At 36.0% G+C, this 16,249-nt stretch overlaps 1 protein-coding gene across 1 annotated transcript in view; it reads left to right on the top strand.

The window, feature by feature from the left end:
• GABBR2 (gamma-aminobutyric acid type B receptor subunit 2) overlaps nt 1-16,249 on the top strand; it is a 484,167-nt gene that overhangs the window by 236,238 nt on the left and 231,680 nt on the right. The window contains exons 6-7 of the mRNA XM_042798101.1: nt 2,919-3,110; nt 4,236-4,472. Coding sequence (XP_042654035.1) covers nt 2,919-3,110; nt 4,236-4,472 — 429 coding nt within the window. The remainder of the gene's footprint in view (nt 1-2,918; nt 3,111-4,235; nt 4,473-16,249) is intronic.

Here is a 16,249-nt window from a genome sequence, read left to right as displayed (position 1 = left end):
ATTGTTGATACAAGAGGACTGGACTCTGTTCTCCTTGAACTGATAGTTTTACTGCAGAGTCTCTGTTTTGGAATTAAAGGCACTATTGATTTTTAATGAGAAACAGGAGGAGATTCCTTGCAATTCAGAAGTCTACAGGCATTCTTGTAGGGGTGGTATATAGGCTGTGTCCATGCTGACATGATGGAAACATGATGGAAAGTTAATAGAGGTAAGGTTTTGCAGACCCATTTGCTCAAACTGCCAGTACTTGTTTACTACACATAGAAAGATCTCCTACAGAAATTTCTTTGTTGTAAATAAACATCTCTTTATGGATTCAAACAAGAATGAAAAGTTTTTTAAAAAAACCTAAAATTCAGTCTCACAAAGGCAGAAAATGTTCAGGACAGTTTCCTGGCTGCTTGACAGCAACTCAGGGCTTTGCAGCTTAGATATGGCATGTGGAAAATATTAAGGAGGACATATGACTACTTTATGCTCTTCTGATGGCACAAAACACTTGTAAACCTTCTTTACCTTGCTCGTGTGCCAACAAATCTTCCCTGTAGAAACTAAAACCTGTAAGTGATATGTGTACATTCAAACAGTTCAAGAAAGATCCACGTATTTCAAGGAAATGTATCTTTTCAGCATCAAAATCATCTCCATTTAGCAGAATCAACTGGGGGGAAATGGTGGCAAAAAGCATTTTTTTGAAATAAGTCTTCTGGAACCCAAACACCGAAATGCCTGAACAGTAAAAACGGTACTGTCACTAGAAAAATGACTGCATGGTCATGGTGCTCAGCTTTGGAGGAGCTGATTGGTTTCCTTCTCTTACCTTCCCTAGACTACCCTTCAAGCCCTATCATTCACCAGATCCCGAATGAAGAATTGCCACTTCTTAAAGTGTTTGTTGGTTGGGGGTTTTTAGCCAAATTATCTTAATAATGCGAAAGTTTCAGTGCAACCTTGTTGAGAATGATCCCTTGTTTCCAGGATGGAATTTCTGCCTAGTTTGGAACTTTTGATTTTCAACCCATATACCAGGAAATTTCTAGATCATGCAGGGAGCAGGCTCAAGTGCTTATGGAAACAGAGTATTTCCAACAGTTCCAACTTCAGAATAGTTCACAGCAAATACTTACTTGCAACACACAATTTGATACTTAAATCTGTATAGAGCAGGGTAAGCTAAAAGCACTATTCTGTGTCAATTTGTGTTCTCAGTGATTTGAAAACTGTCAAATAAAAGACACTATATCACTGAAAGGTCTTGAATGACCTAATTGTCTAATGCAAACTCGTTGAGACAGCAGGAAGTATTGCAGGATGGGATTGCTGTCTTTTGCACAGGTAGACCTGGGAAGCAGTGTCACCAAAGCTGTAGCAGGAGTGGAGATGGTCAGGAGGGCAAAAGCTGATGCTTTTCTGGAAGGGTAGGTTTAATGAGAAAGAGAAAGACAATTTGTGTGAATTATGGAATAAGTAAGACATGAGATGCAAGGCACAGGGTTTGAGACAGGAGCACTTTCAGGCAGCTTTATATACAAGTGCGTGAAATTTTATTTTGGTTGAACAAAAGCTCCTGCAACCAGGGGCCAAACAAATCTGCTTTGTGCACAATACATTTATGAACTGAATTGGCACCATTATAATAGCCTTCGCAGATTTAAAGCCCAATTTTAATTTGGGTATTAATGTACTTAGGAGGCTGTCTTATTTTGTATTTTTTGATATTCATCTTTACCTGATAGGCTTTTAGTATGATCTTTGGGATACTTATCAAAACGGTTACATTCTGAATGACTAATATGTCCTGTTTGCATTCTGATAATTTCCTCCTTCTGTAACATGTTCTGTGAAGATGTAGCAGTTTTACAGTTAAGAGCTCTAAGGTTGCACCATATATTTCTAAAAACTGGAATTTTTATCTTATGTCTTGTATCTCCAGTATTGCTTATATTAGGAGCAAAAGAAGCATGGAACCTGCTGTTTTGAAATGGAGTCTGATTGAAATGTCAAAAGAAAAACATCTAGTTACAAGACAGTGAGAAAAACATCTGAGAGAAAATTTGCTAGTTTTACCTTAGGACACTCTTCACAATGGAATAGAATTTCTACTGTGAATAGATCAGCTTTTAGGCACAACAGTATATGTGCCTGACTAATAAAGTATTTCTGTCTCCTGTTATATAGATCTACTATGTACTGAAAGGAGACAGCCATCATCTTAGTATCTTGGAGTACAGTGAGCTGTATCGAGTATTCAAACAATAAAGAATTTCACTTGAAGACATTTCTTGCTGAAAAAAAATCACTTAAATTTGCTTACTTTATCAATTTACTATTGATTGATACTCCTCAGAAGAAGCTGCTTACTTAATGTCCCTGTGGTCTCCATTTTAGCACAGTCATGGAATTCATATTTGCAACATTGTGATTTGATGGTGCCTAGAATCCAAGTTTTCCTGTTTAACTTTACCCTGTTTTATGTGGTCTGTAGGATATTAGATGATATTAACTTAGTTTAAACGTGGTAGCATGGTGGTCCTAACACCAATACTGGGGTTATGGAGAATTTTCTATGCAAATTCTGTGCCTTCTGCCAGTGTTCCTCTTTATCTCCCCTGGTTTTAGAATTCAGTATTTAATTTTTCTGTTTTTGAATAAATGGTCTATTGAAAGCAAAATATGTTTTAGTAAATTTTCTTCTTGTGACCTGAATTTTAAAGACAGGAATCTTCAAGAAAGGAGTCTTCATTATTAGCAAGTAATTATTCTAAACTGTTCAAAATAATTGTGTATCCTTCAGTTATGACATAATTTCATTAATAATGGAAAAAACCTGAACATAAAAAAATTACTTTTATTTTCAATATGTCTATTACAGTTTCTATTAGCTTTTCTATTTTTCTATTTTTCTTTCTTTGTAGGCTTATGAAGAAGAAATGTATGGCAGCAAATATCAGTGGATTATTCCAGGGTGGTATGAAAACCTTTGGTGGGAATCCTGGATTAATTCCTCACAGTGTCTCAGCAAAAATCTTCTTGCGGCCATGGAAGGTTACATTGGAGTGGATTTTGAGCCTCTTAGCTCAAAAATGGTAAAGACCATATCCGGAAGGGTTAGTATTTTTCCTCCAACTATTTTATTATACCATCAGTTGTCTCACCAGTGTCTTGACACAGCAAAACACTGAGAAGGGAGGTGAAGCTAAAGGATTCTTCTACAAAGAAAGCTGTCAGTCATCATGACTAGTCTCGTCTTTCCACTGGTTTGCAATTTTAAAATATTTAGAAATCAGTTCCAATTCTCTAGAGGGCAAGGAAGCAGTAAGGTTCCTTGCCTCAAATCTGTCTTCTTCCACCTGTATGAATTTTACAGTTAAATGTACAGTAAAGCTTGAATTGTAGACTGCAGTATCATGTGCTGTGCCATGTCAAGTTAAATAGTTGAGCAACAAACCAGAAAACTTTTATGTTTAAACCTAATCCTGCAAATGTCTAATTTCATTGGTGAGTTGTGCCTCTAAGAACTAGAGGGTGGGGGGTGGGGCTTGTTTTAAATATGTAAATATGTGGTATTTCCATAAAGTACATAATATTTTATCATAGAACAAATTCATGCAAACGCTGGCCAATGAATAAACATGCCTGATTTTGCTGCTTTTCATCTTTTTATCTGTCTTTCATGCTGTGCTGAGCAAGCATGAAAGGCAACTTTACAAAAAGGCAACTCATCATAAGATAGCACATCATAAAGAACATAGTAAAACTTGTAAAACATAGACAAATTGCCACTCAGATAATTTTATATTAAGCAAGTAGTTGCTCAAGTAAACGTTATTTGATTTGCATTATTCTATAAACTGTAATCAGACCACTAATTTGCAGGGATGCAGACTTACCCTCTGTTCTAGTATTACGGCTCAGCAGTATGCTGGTAACTTTGGTTGAACCGAAGCCTTTTGTACCAAAGCAAAACAAACCAAGCTGTCCTTCGTACAGAGAAGCAGAAGAACTGCTTTTCAGTCTCTAGGTCTCCCTTCTAGACTCACCATCAGTCTTGTAAGTCAGACAGCACATGTTTCTGGAATTTTAGTTTCTTTCTTAATTTTTGTTTTGGCAGTCTTTTCTGTGTTAGTCATGCATCTCTCTTAATTTGAGGGTGTAGTCTGAGGTGTAGGTTTGAATGCAACTCTGTAAAATGTTAAGTATTGAAGTATAACTGAAGTTTTTCTCCTCTGCAGACTCCACAGCAATATGAAAGGGAATACAATGCTAAGCGTGGTGATGGGCAATCCAGCAAATTTCATGGTTATGCCTATGATGGAATATGGGTGATTGCCAAGACCCTGCAACGGGCAATGAAGTATCTGAATGCCACCAACAAGCACCAGAAAATTGAAGATTTTAACTATACAAATCACAAACTCGGCAAAATTTTTCTGGATGCTATGAATGAAACCAACTTCTTTGGAGTTACGGTAAGTCCTAAACAGATACTTGTGGGGTAGAGGAAGCTTGTGATTTTATGTCAGAAGCTGAAGCAAGCATTAAATTTTAAATACTCTTGAAAAAGAAACACAGTTGTGCATTTCTTATATCCTCAGAGCTTCCACAGTTTTACTTTACCTTAAAAATTAATGTTGTTGCTTTGAGTCTCTTGCTTATTATCTATCTTCTGATGCCAAGAGATGACATAGTATAGCTACACAGTTATCACATTTTTAAGAATGGATGTCATCTACATTAACAACTCAGAATGGTCTCAAGGGAACCACAAATATTGCAAGCTGCAGTGACCTTTTAAGTGACTGTTTTAGCAATTGAGGAGTAGCTGGAATGTGATCTGAAAAGACCTCCTATTTCTCGCTATCATTTATTTTTGGTAATGGGTTATAGTACACTAACATCTGCAACTCCAATGCCATACATCCTAGATACTCCCACAAGAGACTTAAGTTGCCATTTAAGTTTATTTATAATTTTTATTTTTTTCACAGTCAAGTACGAAGCATGTTAATTTTAATTTAAGAAGAACTGGTCACATATAGCAATTACCCTCATTCTGTTTACAATTGCACCACTGCAAATTCATAGGGTGGTTGTTTTTTTTTTTTTTAATTGATATTGCTTCTAGTTTTTAGCAGAGTAAAATGGGCAATAGGAGTGTGGCCCTAAAACTTCTTAATTACTTAATTGTATTTGAAGCAATGTCAGTCAGAAGTTAATGGTGCATAGGTGTTCAGGAGTCTGCAGAGCTATACTCCTTCACCAAAAGAGATGAGCAGACACCATTTCAGGGAGAGCGGTCTTCACAGTTTCCAACAGCAGCAAACAAGAAAGCTACTGGAACACGCTTCATTAAGCAGGGTACCTGGGGTGCAACACGGCTAGATAAGGAATTCAGAGTTTTGAAGAAATGTGTATTTCAGCGGTGCACTGAGGGAGTGCATTTAGGCACCTCCTTTCAGCAGGAGCCTGCAGAAGGTTGACATAATTTCTGCCGCTGTGCAGTAGCTTGTCAGATTTTGTCCCCATGTTAATTTAAATGGTCTTGTATATCAGTTAACCTCAAAACATGTTGATGTAGCTGAACTAAGGTGGTCGTGCATGTCACAAATTGGTTCAAGGAGGAAATGCCTACGTACAGTCATCAACAATGAGTGCAGGCTCAATTTTTTGGTGTCCTTTTTATAATTGTTGAAGTTTATGTTTTGTATCACTTTGCAGTTGAAACAAATGTAGGATTTGTAAACAAAAAACAATCATATAGCAAGACAATACTAGAATCTAGTTGCCTGTACAATATGAATTTTGCTTTCTTTATTGCACTGAATTTGACTGAAGGTTTCAGTGAAAGAATTGAGTATCCCATTGCATCCATAGCAGAACTGGATCTTTGATAAAGCTTTCAGTCAGTAGCAGCTATGAACCAGACTCTTCAGGGACTCGGATGTCTCTGTCCTGAGTTATTCCGAGTACAATATCTCTCAATGTGGTTGAAATTGTATATTGATACGTAGTTCCTTTCTTGTTTTTTATTTCCCTGTCTTGGCCTTTTTGCCTGCTGTTTAGTCTTGACAGATGATTATGGTAAAATTGATAGATTTAATTAGCACTGCTTAATTGCCCTTCACTGCTCCACCCTCTCCCCTCCCTTAAAAAAACCCCAACAACAAGAACAAGCCAAACAAAAACAAAAAAACCCCAAACCTCTAAGACAACGAAGGCACTATTTTATCGGCTTCAGAGACACCTCACATACGAATTTCATCCCTTTAGGGAGGGAATGAATCAAAGTTTCACCAACCATATTCAGCTGTGTTTACTTACTTTATTCCCTCAGGTACAAGGGTATTTAAAGAAATTACTTCATGATTATTCACTGCATTTAGTGCTTGTCTGAGGTGCTTTGTAGAACGTTTCTCTTTAAGATTGGTCTACCAAGTCATGGTGACAATGCACAGCCCAAATCTGGTATTTGCAAGAATCATGCTTCTTGTTTCTATAATGCATTTACAAAAACATTTTAACCAGAAAGGTATGGAGAGAAGAAAATCTATAGCAGCTACACTTTTTTATGACATAATTAGAGCAAACAGTACTCAAGTTTTTTCAGACAGTGTGAAGAAGAGTTTTATAGCACATATTAAAAATTTTGCATTGGAATGTTCTGAAAGTTAAAGAAACAGATTGATTCTTATCAGAAATATTTTAATATTTTTTATTCTTCTGACTAATTGCTTTCATTTGTGACCTAATTTAAGCTGTCACTAAAACCTAAGTTTTGGGTCTTGGAGTACCAAATCTGATTGTAATATTTTTTCCCAGAAAGTACTTTAGTGTAAATTTTTAAATTTTATTTTTAAAAACTTATTCTAAACACAAAAAGGACATTCATTTATTCTAGACTTTACCAAATAGAAAATGAATTTCTGAAAAATGGAAGAAATAAAAAGATGGACTAAATCTTTTTAGTATTCAAAAGCTCATCCAATGATACAGAAAAATATGTAGTTAATTATTAGGTAGGAGAAGATAGACAAGAAGCTGGAGAAGAGAATCTAAAAATGCAAGATTATTAAGAAGAAGCATCTTTATTTAAGCTTTCTGTGAATATGATATCGAAAAAAGTCATGTCATAAATAATAAATCCCTTTACCAAGTTTTCATTTTCTTTGAAACTATTTATAGTAAACCGCAAAAAATATAGTCACTATTGAGTGGTGGTTTTTGTGAAATTTTTAACACAATTTTGGAAAGTCTTGCTGGGAGTGAAGTGTGCTAGTTCCTGAATACACAGAATGTAATTCTTTCAGTTTTCTGTTCTTTTTAATGATTTTTTTTTTTTTTTTTTTTTTTTCCCTAGGAGACAATATTTAGAAAACAGTTTAGTAAATTTTCCAATGACTTTACAGGACTAATCCTCTTTTTGTGCATCAGAAACTCAGTGCATAGGTGTTACTTATTCTAATTCTACTATGAGAAATCTATTGGGAAGAAAATTACAGCTATTCCTTAAATATTCCTGAAGGTTCTGCTCCTTTTCGGGATTTATTTTTCTCTTGGCAAAATAGTTCCTTCTGTTATTTTTTCCTTCATGCTTATGATTTATAGTCACATTGATTACCATATAATTTTCTCATGCATTTTGAATATAGAGCAAGGAAACATGTATTTGGTGTTTTATTAGAAAACAGTAAAATAGTCATCTGCAACACTTTTTCAAAGGTAAAATGGATACTGTTTTACAGGTACAAAAGGACTTTGTGATGAGAAATGCAATATGAACAAACAAAAGACCTGCAGGAATGTTCCTACAGTTTTGTTATCTGAATGTCCTAATTCTGCAGTCAGATCCCCTAATGCTGGCCATTTTCAAATCGAGTAAGTCCTTGTGTGGTTAGGATGGTCCATCAGCAGCAACGAGCTTTCAGGACAGAAGTACTTTTGATTTGGGACTAGCTTGGTTTTCATCATTTACATTTGTCTAGTTCCTTGCTTAGCAGAGCACTTATTTTTAAATGGGAAAGTAATTGAAACAAAAAAATTCTTAAAGCACAATTTTTTCCACCTTTCTTAGCTCAGATAAAGCCAGTTTTATAAACTGAATGCAACCCTGGTACCCTAATGGTTTATAAACTGCCAGATGCCTGTTTCCTTGCTAAATATATCCCTCTTCTCAAATAGTACACATTCTTTCTGATAACCCAAGTGTCAGAAAAATGAAAGATAAGAAAATAAATACTCACACAATTTATTTTGACATAGTTTAGATCTCTCTGGAGTCCCCTTATGTGGTTGGTAGAGCCACTGGAGATAATTTAGAGTTGGAGAATATACTGAGGTCTCTGTTGAATTGTTACTACTTTGAATCAGTGCAGAGTGATAAAGTGATGTGAAACAAAATATATATCTGGGATATCTATATATATCTGCATTTCAATTATACCATACCAAGTTTATATCATACTACCTATACGTGAAACCCAAAGAGAATTTTCCACAGAGCTAGAATAATTCTCCTAAAGCAAGACTGTCCAAAGGATAATTAAAAAAAGAAGAGAATTCTAACTTTATTTTCTATAATACTACTATAGTATAATTTTGTAAGCTTGATAACCAGTGAAGAATTAGTGCTGTTTTCTCTGGATACTGAGTCATATTTAGTGCATACTGAATCAAAATACATACAGAGAATGTAAGGATTTTGCTTTAGTAATTTTTTAACTTTTTTTTTTTCTCTTTGTAAAGTCGATGGATTGTTATGAAGTACATTACAACTACAGCAATGTTTATTAGTGAAAAACTGTTGGTTATACTTGGAGAGATATTAAATAACACATTTTTTCTTGGTATAGTAAAAGTTTGTATTGATTCCATGGGGTAGCCAGGTGGTGGAAAAAATACAGTGCATGCTGGGGATAATTTAAAATTTATTTTTATGCAAAAAATTACATTATTTTTTAAAATTCTTTCCTCTAATTTTCTAATCGCTTTGCCTTTGTCACTGATGTGGTCATGAATGTTACCATTCTCCCTGGTTTATACCTGAAGTCCTGTAACTGTTGCAGTTGGGTGTTCTGCTTCTTGCCTTTATTGCTATTATCTGTGATTATAAATCAGGCTTCAGAATTGTTAATTTATTTCTCATCCTTATGGCCTTCTATTATTTGTGTGTAATGGAAAAACAATTACAGTGGAGGAGGGAGAAAATTAAATACAGTGTTGTCTTTCCTTTTATGTCAGCCAGAGACTCTAGCACAGTAGGATAAAATTCCATCACAGTAGATGCTGCACAATTGAAACCACAGCCATGAAATAGCTTTCAAGTCTGTCCCTGGCATCCTGCATTTGAATTGATCCAGTCATGTTTCATAACTGGAAAAATGCTTACTGATATGAAGTTCATTTTGTATTTTGATGCTGATTCTTTCTAAAATTGATTTTAGCAGCTTGCCTCCACTTTCCAGGCTTCAGTGGCCACTGTGCTGTACAACAATCTCAGAAATACAGGAGGTGTTAGCATTAGAATAGGAACAGGGAGAAAGTATTTATTTCTTGTCATCCTGGAAAAATAACATACCCTAAGACTGTTAAATTAAGGAGTATGTCAATCTTTGGCAGAGAATCAGATGGAATTAGTCTGGACTTCAGCAGAGTGAACTTACACTTAATATGGAGTCTAACAAGCATTTCTGTAGTGACATTGATCGGTGCGGTTAATTTTGCATGAACAGTTCTGAATTAAGCCTCAAGAGCTATTTAGACCTGGAGTCAATTTTCTTTGTTGGCATGGCTGAGGTAGGGCAGATAGTAAAAGTATTGGGGGGAGGGCAGAAATTTTAATCAAGTAACTTCTTGTTAATCTAGAACAGTGCTTTAAAAGCACATTTAATTTTATAAAGGAGGTGGATGGGTGAAGATTTAGTATGCAGTGAAATACCTAACACTAGAAAGATATCTATTACTGAGAAATGCTTTTGAATGGTCCATTGAATTTGACTAGGTCTTAATTTTGAGCGTTTGAAAATTTGCATTTGATCATTATCCGTAGTTGGGTGATTTGCGCAAGTTCAATAAGCTAGTAAAATGCATAGTCAGGAAACTATATATATGTTATATATATGCACACACATGCATGTACTGACAACCCCAACTGACTGTTGGCAGATCTCAGGGGTTTTTTTCACCTGACCCCATGGATTTTGAATTTGAACTACTCTGAATTTAATGCCTTGTGTTTCCTTTTGATTTGTCAGAACTTACTTCCTGTTACAGGGTTTCTTGTGTAGCACAAGAAAGTAAAATATTTGAGATCTGGCTGTGTGCAAGACCTCCTACATTTCTTTTTGGTTTTCTTGAACCTTGAATCTGAGCTTCCCCCAGTGGAGATAAACATAGTGTATCCCTTACTTTCTCACTCCCTCCTGACTTCCAGTGCATTACCCAACTCAGATGAGCAACTGATAGCAGTACAGTGGGTTGGTGATATAATTCTCTTTCTATATGACCAGTTCATTAGGGGGCTCTTCAAAATAGAGACCTGCTAAAGTAAGCCATCAGCAAATTTGCATAGGGTCATAAACAATGTTTGCTCATTAGGAAAATTCAGTGCAAATGTTTTCATCTGCCAATAATGTAAAACTGCATACAGAAGGAAATCCTGATATTTTGAAGTGAGAACTTAGATTAACTGTGACATTTCAAGATTAGCCCTCAAACTAATCAGCAGTTGATGGTTTAATAGGTATAGTAGGTGGCAAATAAAAAGGGCTTTAGTCTGAATTTGTAGAGCACTTATTACAGCATCTGTCATTCTAATAGGTGGATATTTGATGAAAATAAAAGAACAACATACATTTACAAAAAAGCCAGTGAAACGTTTTCTGAGATCTGGCTAACATCTCTTAGTTTCCTGTGCTCTATATTTAATTTTGTCTGTATCTAAACAATGTTTAACATAATACATAATATGCCTTAGAAGCTGCTTTGTTGCTACCTTGGGTACAAAGAGTGGAAGTCCCTAGAAATAATAAAGAAACAAAGCTCTAGTGAAGGGGTTTGAATTGTCTAAGTAGTGGTGCAGGTTTCTGCTTAAGAGGGTAGTTCTTAAAGCTTCTGAAGAAACAAAGCATATTTCAGTAGTTCTACCACCCCGCTTTTTATGAAATGTGTTTTGTTTTGTACCTGCCTGCTTACAACCCACCTTTGTTTTATCTTTTGGTTTCATTTTCTCTTGTTCTGCTTTTCTTTTCTCTAGTCATTGAATTTGAATGATGAAAGACTAAAGAAAAACTAAAATTCACAAAATTTGGAAGCTCTGTCCTGCTCCAGATCAGCCATTCAGCTAGGAGAGGATATCAGTGGTTTTAAAGAGAGTTTTCAAGATAGTTTCTTCCTCTGCCAGTTGGTTTTGTCTAAGGTTGGTATAGAGGGCCATTTGAAAAGAAAAAAAAAAAAAAAAAAAGGAGATACCATAAGAGGGAACAGCCTGTATGTACTGGACAAGCATTATAGGAACTATGGGTTCTGGTATCTCTTGCATAAGTAGGAGATTGTTTTTCATTATGCTTAGATGGCCTTTTGTGTTCTATTTAGACAGCAGTACTAGGTGTGTAAGGTGTTCCTTTGCCACCTCTCCAGCATGTAGTAGAAAAAGAAAGAAAAATGTTATGTACCTTCTTTAATTGCAGTAAACACCTGTGCCTCACTTCAAGTTCTTCTTGCAGGAGGTAGAAAATGTTGTTTGTGTGCCTATTGAAAAAGGTTGATAGGATAAAATCTTACAGACACTTATGGAGAAGTGACCCTCTTGCAGTAAGTATACCAGTAAAATACCATCTCTGAGAAATAATAGGAAACCTGGAGTAGCTCCATCAACTTATACCATGGCTTAAAACCATGTCAGTAGCTTATGATCTAGGGTAGGTGACGCATTAGTGTGGACCTCTGGTGATGATCCCGTATCAGCAAGAGAATATGCACAACATGTCTCTGTTCTCTATATAAAAGCCTATGGAAAGAGTTAGGGATTTGAAATATATGCTCTAAGAACTGTTTTGACAGAATCTCTCCCACATTTATAATCCAAAATGGAAAATGTAGTTCCAGGTGTGTGGTATTGACAATGTTAAAAATTTCTAATTTTCTATTTGTGAAATTTAGCCATTTCTGTCACTGAAACTACAGCTGTAACCTCCCAAGGACTAGAAAATTGCTGTTAAGGGAGGTGCAGAAGGAAAGTGAAGTGTGATGGAGAAAGGAAAGTCTCAGGTGCTTCAGTTGCCCTAGGACCTGATGCAGTTCTTGGTAGCTGTGGTGGAACGTAATGTGTCAATTAATACAATAGCCTAGCAAACAACTTTCTTGAGTGCTATGCTTACGTAGTGCAGGTTAAAATTATTTCAAGCCCTTTTCAAGTATTGTTGCCTGTAAAGGAAGACTGCTTCTTCCCCAAGAGAAATGTCTTGAGTGCAGAGGGAACAAAGAGTCAGCAGGCTCTGGATTCTGGATGGGGAGTCCCTGCGAGAGGAATTAAATCCATAGCTATGCCCCTACACTTCCCTTCCCCCTTTTTTAAGAACAATGACTCTGGAAAGAAAGATTTCAGGAAAAAGTGTATTTAGGACAATATAATGGGAAAGGAAAAGATTTCCTGGAAGGTATTCATATAATCTGCATCACTGAGCAGTTCTGAGTTTCCAGTCTCCAGTGCCTCTTGTTCTTCCTTTAATTTGTTTAATAGTGCATAGAGGTTAATGCACATCATCTCACTTGACTGTGCTTTTTTTGAAACTGATTTTACTGTCCCTGTTGAAGCACAGATCACTAACGGATTTTATTAATTCCATAGAAATATGTCCAGATATAGACATATATGCATGGGCCACGTGTACTAGATAAACCATGTAAGTGTTTACTAGATGGAACGTGATGGTCCTGAAGAGCCAGAAAGGTTCTTTTATGGTTACCTGGCAGGTGGTGTGTAAATCAAACAAGTACAGGCTGGTACAGGCACAGGTGAACTGTGCTTCCAGGTGAGTTTTTGCAGATGACGCAATGATGTGTAGGCAAAAGTCTATGAATTATGGACATCCCAGTGTAGCAGTGTTTTTCAGTGGTATAGTTATTCCTGCATTTGGTGTCACTAAGAGGAGAAAAAAAGGCATGTGGGAAATTTAGGGATGCTATTGCTTCTATCTGCTATGTTTCCATTTGAAATGACAAGCAAAGACATCTTACATGGATAGTACCAAGCCCTCAGCTGACTGGTGGCTTGGGGATGCAATTCACCAAACATAGTACAGCCTTCAGCTGTAGAATATTCTCTCGGTATGCACAGTGGTTGGAGCAGCAAGATTAGTTACCCTGTGTCAGCCTCAGGCTGAAAACTCTTTGCTCAGACCTACCCCTCATTTATCCCCCTTCCCCGCCTAGAAGAGAGCACTGCAGAAGTACCTGAGTTAGCTTAGAGTCTGAGGTGTGAATGTCTTTCACTCATGACTCCAGAGTAAAAAAAAACCTATGATTTTAGAGATAACATATTTGAGAAATGGTATAAAATGGAATTCCTGAGTGCTTGAGGATATTACAGTTCTTGTTTTATTTTCCATGGGAACAGATGTTAGCCCTGCTGCCTTGGGATCATTCCAACTCTGGTAATTCTGTTCTGTGTACCTAAAACTCTCACTGAGATTTCAGATGGATAAGAAAGTTATTATTTATTAGCTTTACACCAGGACTCTTCTGGGAAAATAAACGCCATAAAGATGCAAAATTTTAGTATTAATGTTCCCACTTTTATTAGACATTGCATTTTATTATTATTTGACTGTACAGACAAAGTATAGTAAGATTTGACTGGTTTGATCCTCTTCCTGTTTCAGTCCGTAGCAAATCTCCTTTAACTTCATCGTGAGCAGGAGGACATCCTTACCTAGCAAAGCGTTTTAATAAATAATTTGTGGATGTAACTCAAAATATTATTCTAAAATCCTTTTTTGCTTACAGAAAATTCAGAAGAAACTTCTTCTGAAATGTTTTCTAGAATTAGTGAATATATTTTAAGAGTGCTGATCAGTTGTAGTACCGTAAGTTAGTAATGAATGATTAGATACAAGAGCTTGTTCAAGCACATTTGGAGAATGCCTCTAGATAGTGTACTATGTGGAATTACATGACTCAGATGTCAAATAACTGTGAGTGATTAAAATACTGTGGTGGAGTATAGCAATTTAAAATGTAACATCTAGTGATGCCTATAAAAGGCTGCAACTTCTAATGCAGATCATGTAAATCAAAGAAATGCTGAATATTTTAGTGATTGGTTGTGCTCATTATATATATTCTTTTGGCACAACAGTGTAATTCTTAACTGGGAATCAGATATTTGGGAATATGAAATATGGAAAAAAAGATAAAGGAGAAACTCCAGAGAGCACACAGATAATATTATGAAGGTTGAAGCAATAAGAAGGCTATTCATAAACCAGTTTGTAAAAATCTTAAGGCTATATTTTCTGCTGTTCTTTGAAGAGCTGTTATCATACCACTCTAAAGTCTTCCCAACATCTGTTTTGCTTAATATTAAGTATTGAGAGTTTAGAGAATGATTAAAGCACATAAATGATAAATATATTTCCAAATCTGATGAAATCCTAAAGCAGGTTCATTTCAGAAATAAATTATGAAGTATAAAATTAGTCCTAACCTGCTTATTTTTATCCTTTGCTTCACCGATTTGAATACTCTAAGAAAAGAAATAAAATAAATCCATTTTTATGATCATGTTTGTACCACATTTACAAAGATCTGTTGATTTAGGTTAATTGGACTACTCTCTCCATTGCTGAATAGTTGCATGGCAAACTTTAATTTATGTTCTGTTTTTCATCTAGGTTACCCCATCAGTGGGCAATTTTAAAAGCTTTTAAAAGGAGTCTTTTTTGTCTTCAATGAAAATGACCCATACTGATGTTACAAGAATTAGAATTTAGCCTGAGAATTTTTGTGTGCACCTAAGAGCAAAATTTTCCCTCGGGGAATGTTTTGCAACGTGACATTTTTACTTTCTGTCCAGCAAAAAAAAAAAAAAAAAAAAAAAAAAAAACCACAACAACAACAAAAAAAAAACAACTTAAAGCTGTGTTTTAATTCTCTGTTCACGCTGCAGTACTTTTGAGATTTTGGCTTCACCAATTAACATACTCTCCAATGTTGTTAATCTTTATGACAGCTTGAGGCAAAAATATTCCTTAACTTGAATATAGCTGAGTGTGAATCAACCTGTAATGTTAAAAATGGTGTTATTAGCTGACTTAGCCTGGAAATGCTCTGAGGTTGTCAGGTCTGATGTTCAATGGATTATATTTTCATACATCACTGCTCCTCTTTTCTGGCAGTCATGATTTCTATGATGAACTAGTTTTCCTCCTTGGAGAGGTGCTCCAGTTGCAAATTGGATTCTTGGAGCCTGCAAGCACTAAAAGTGAAACACAGGGAAATTAAAATATTATAATGGCATTTATTGTAGACAGATGCACAGTACATCTTCAAATAGTTTGCTAGTATTTTTGGAATTGACTTTTAGGACTTCTGTATTGTTACCTTCTGTTCTTCTCCCCACCATCTTCTTGTAGCAGGTTGTTGCCTCAGCCTTTGCTGGTGATGAGTATGGGTTTTGAATTATCTAGCCTCTTCTGGAGCAATATAAAGATAGTGTTCTTTTTTAAGATTTCATAATACAACAATGATCTTGCACTCCAGTAGAGTATATGGTATGGTAGGACTTAGCCACTGGAGTTCTTCACATGAAGAAACTCGTGGAAGGTGAGGAGGCAGAAAGTGCAGCAAGGCCCTTGCTGGAAGCCCTTCAGTCTAGGACAGCATCCTCTGCTCGTGCTGAGTCCCAGCTTCAGAGCTGCCATGGCAAAACAGGCAGCAGCCAAAGGTAGCACTTTGAAAACTAAAGTAGGCTGTCTTTTTTTTTTTCCCCAAATACCTCATTTGTGAGTATTTCTGTTCCAGAAGTTTTAGAAAAAGAATCTCAGGAGTCTGTCTTCTCCACTATCACCCACTTTATATCTGGTCCATGTCAGCATATGAACCTCAAACACTGGACAGGAAGCGGGCTGTTCTCTCATTTTGTTATAAACAGTTTTAACCAAGTCTAGGACCCATCATGCTTCATTTGTTGAATCTTTCTGCGTGACAGTAATTATCTCTGTTTTGTGATTTGTCATGACTTCAAATGCAC

The sequence above is a fragment of the Tyto alba genome, unplaced genomic scaffold (genome assembly GCF_018691265.1).
Source record: "Tyto alba isolate M040663 unplaced genomic scaffold, T.alba_DEE_v4.0 Super-Scaffold_27, whole genome shotgun sequence".
Taxonomy (NCBI): Eukaryota; Metazoa; Chordata; class Aves; order Strigiformes; family Tytonidae; genus Tyto; species Tyto alba.
The sequence above is the reverse complement of the archived record's forward strand: the minus strand, read 5'-3'. Positions and strand labels throughout refer to the sequence as shown.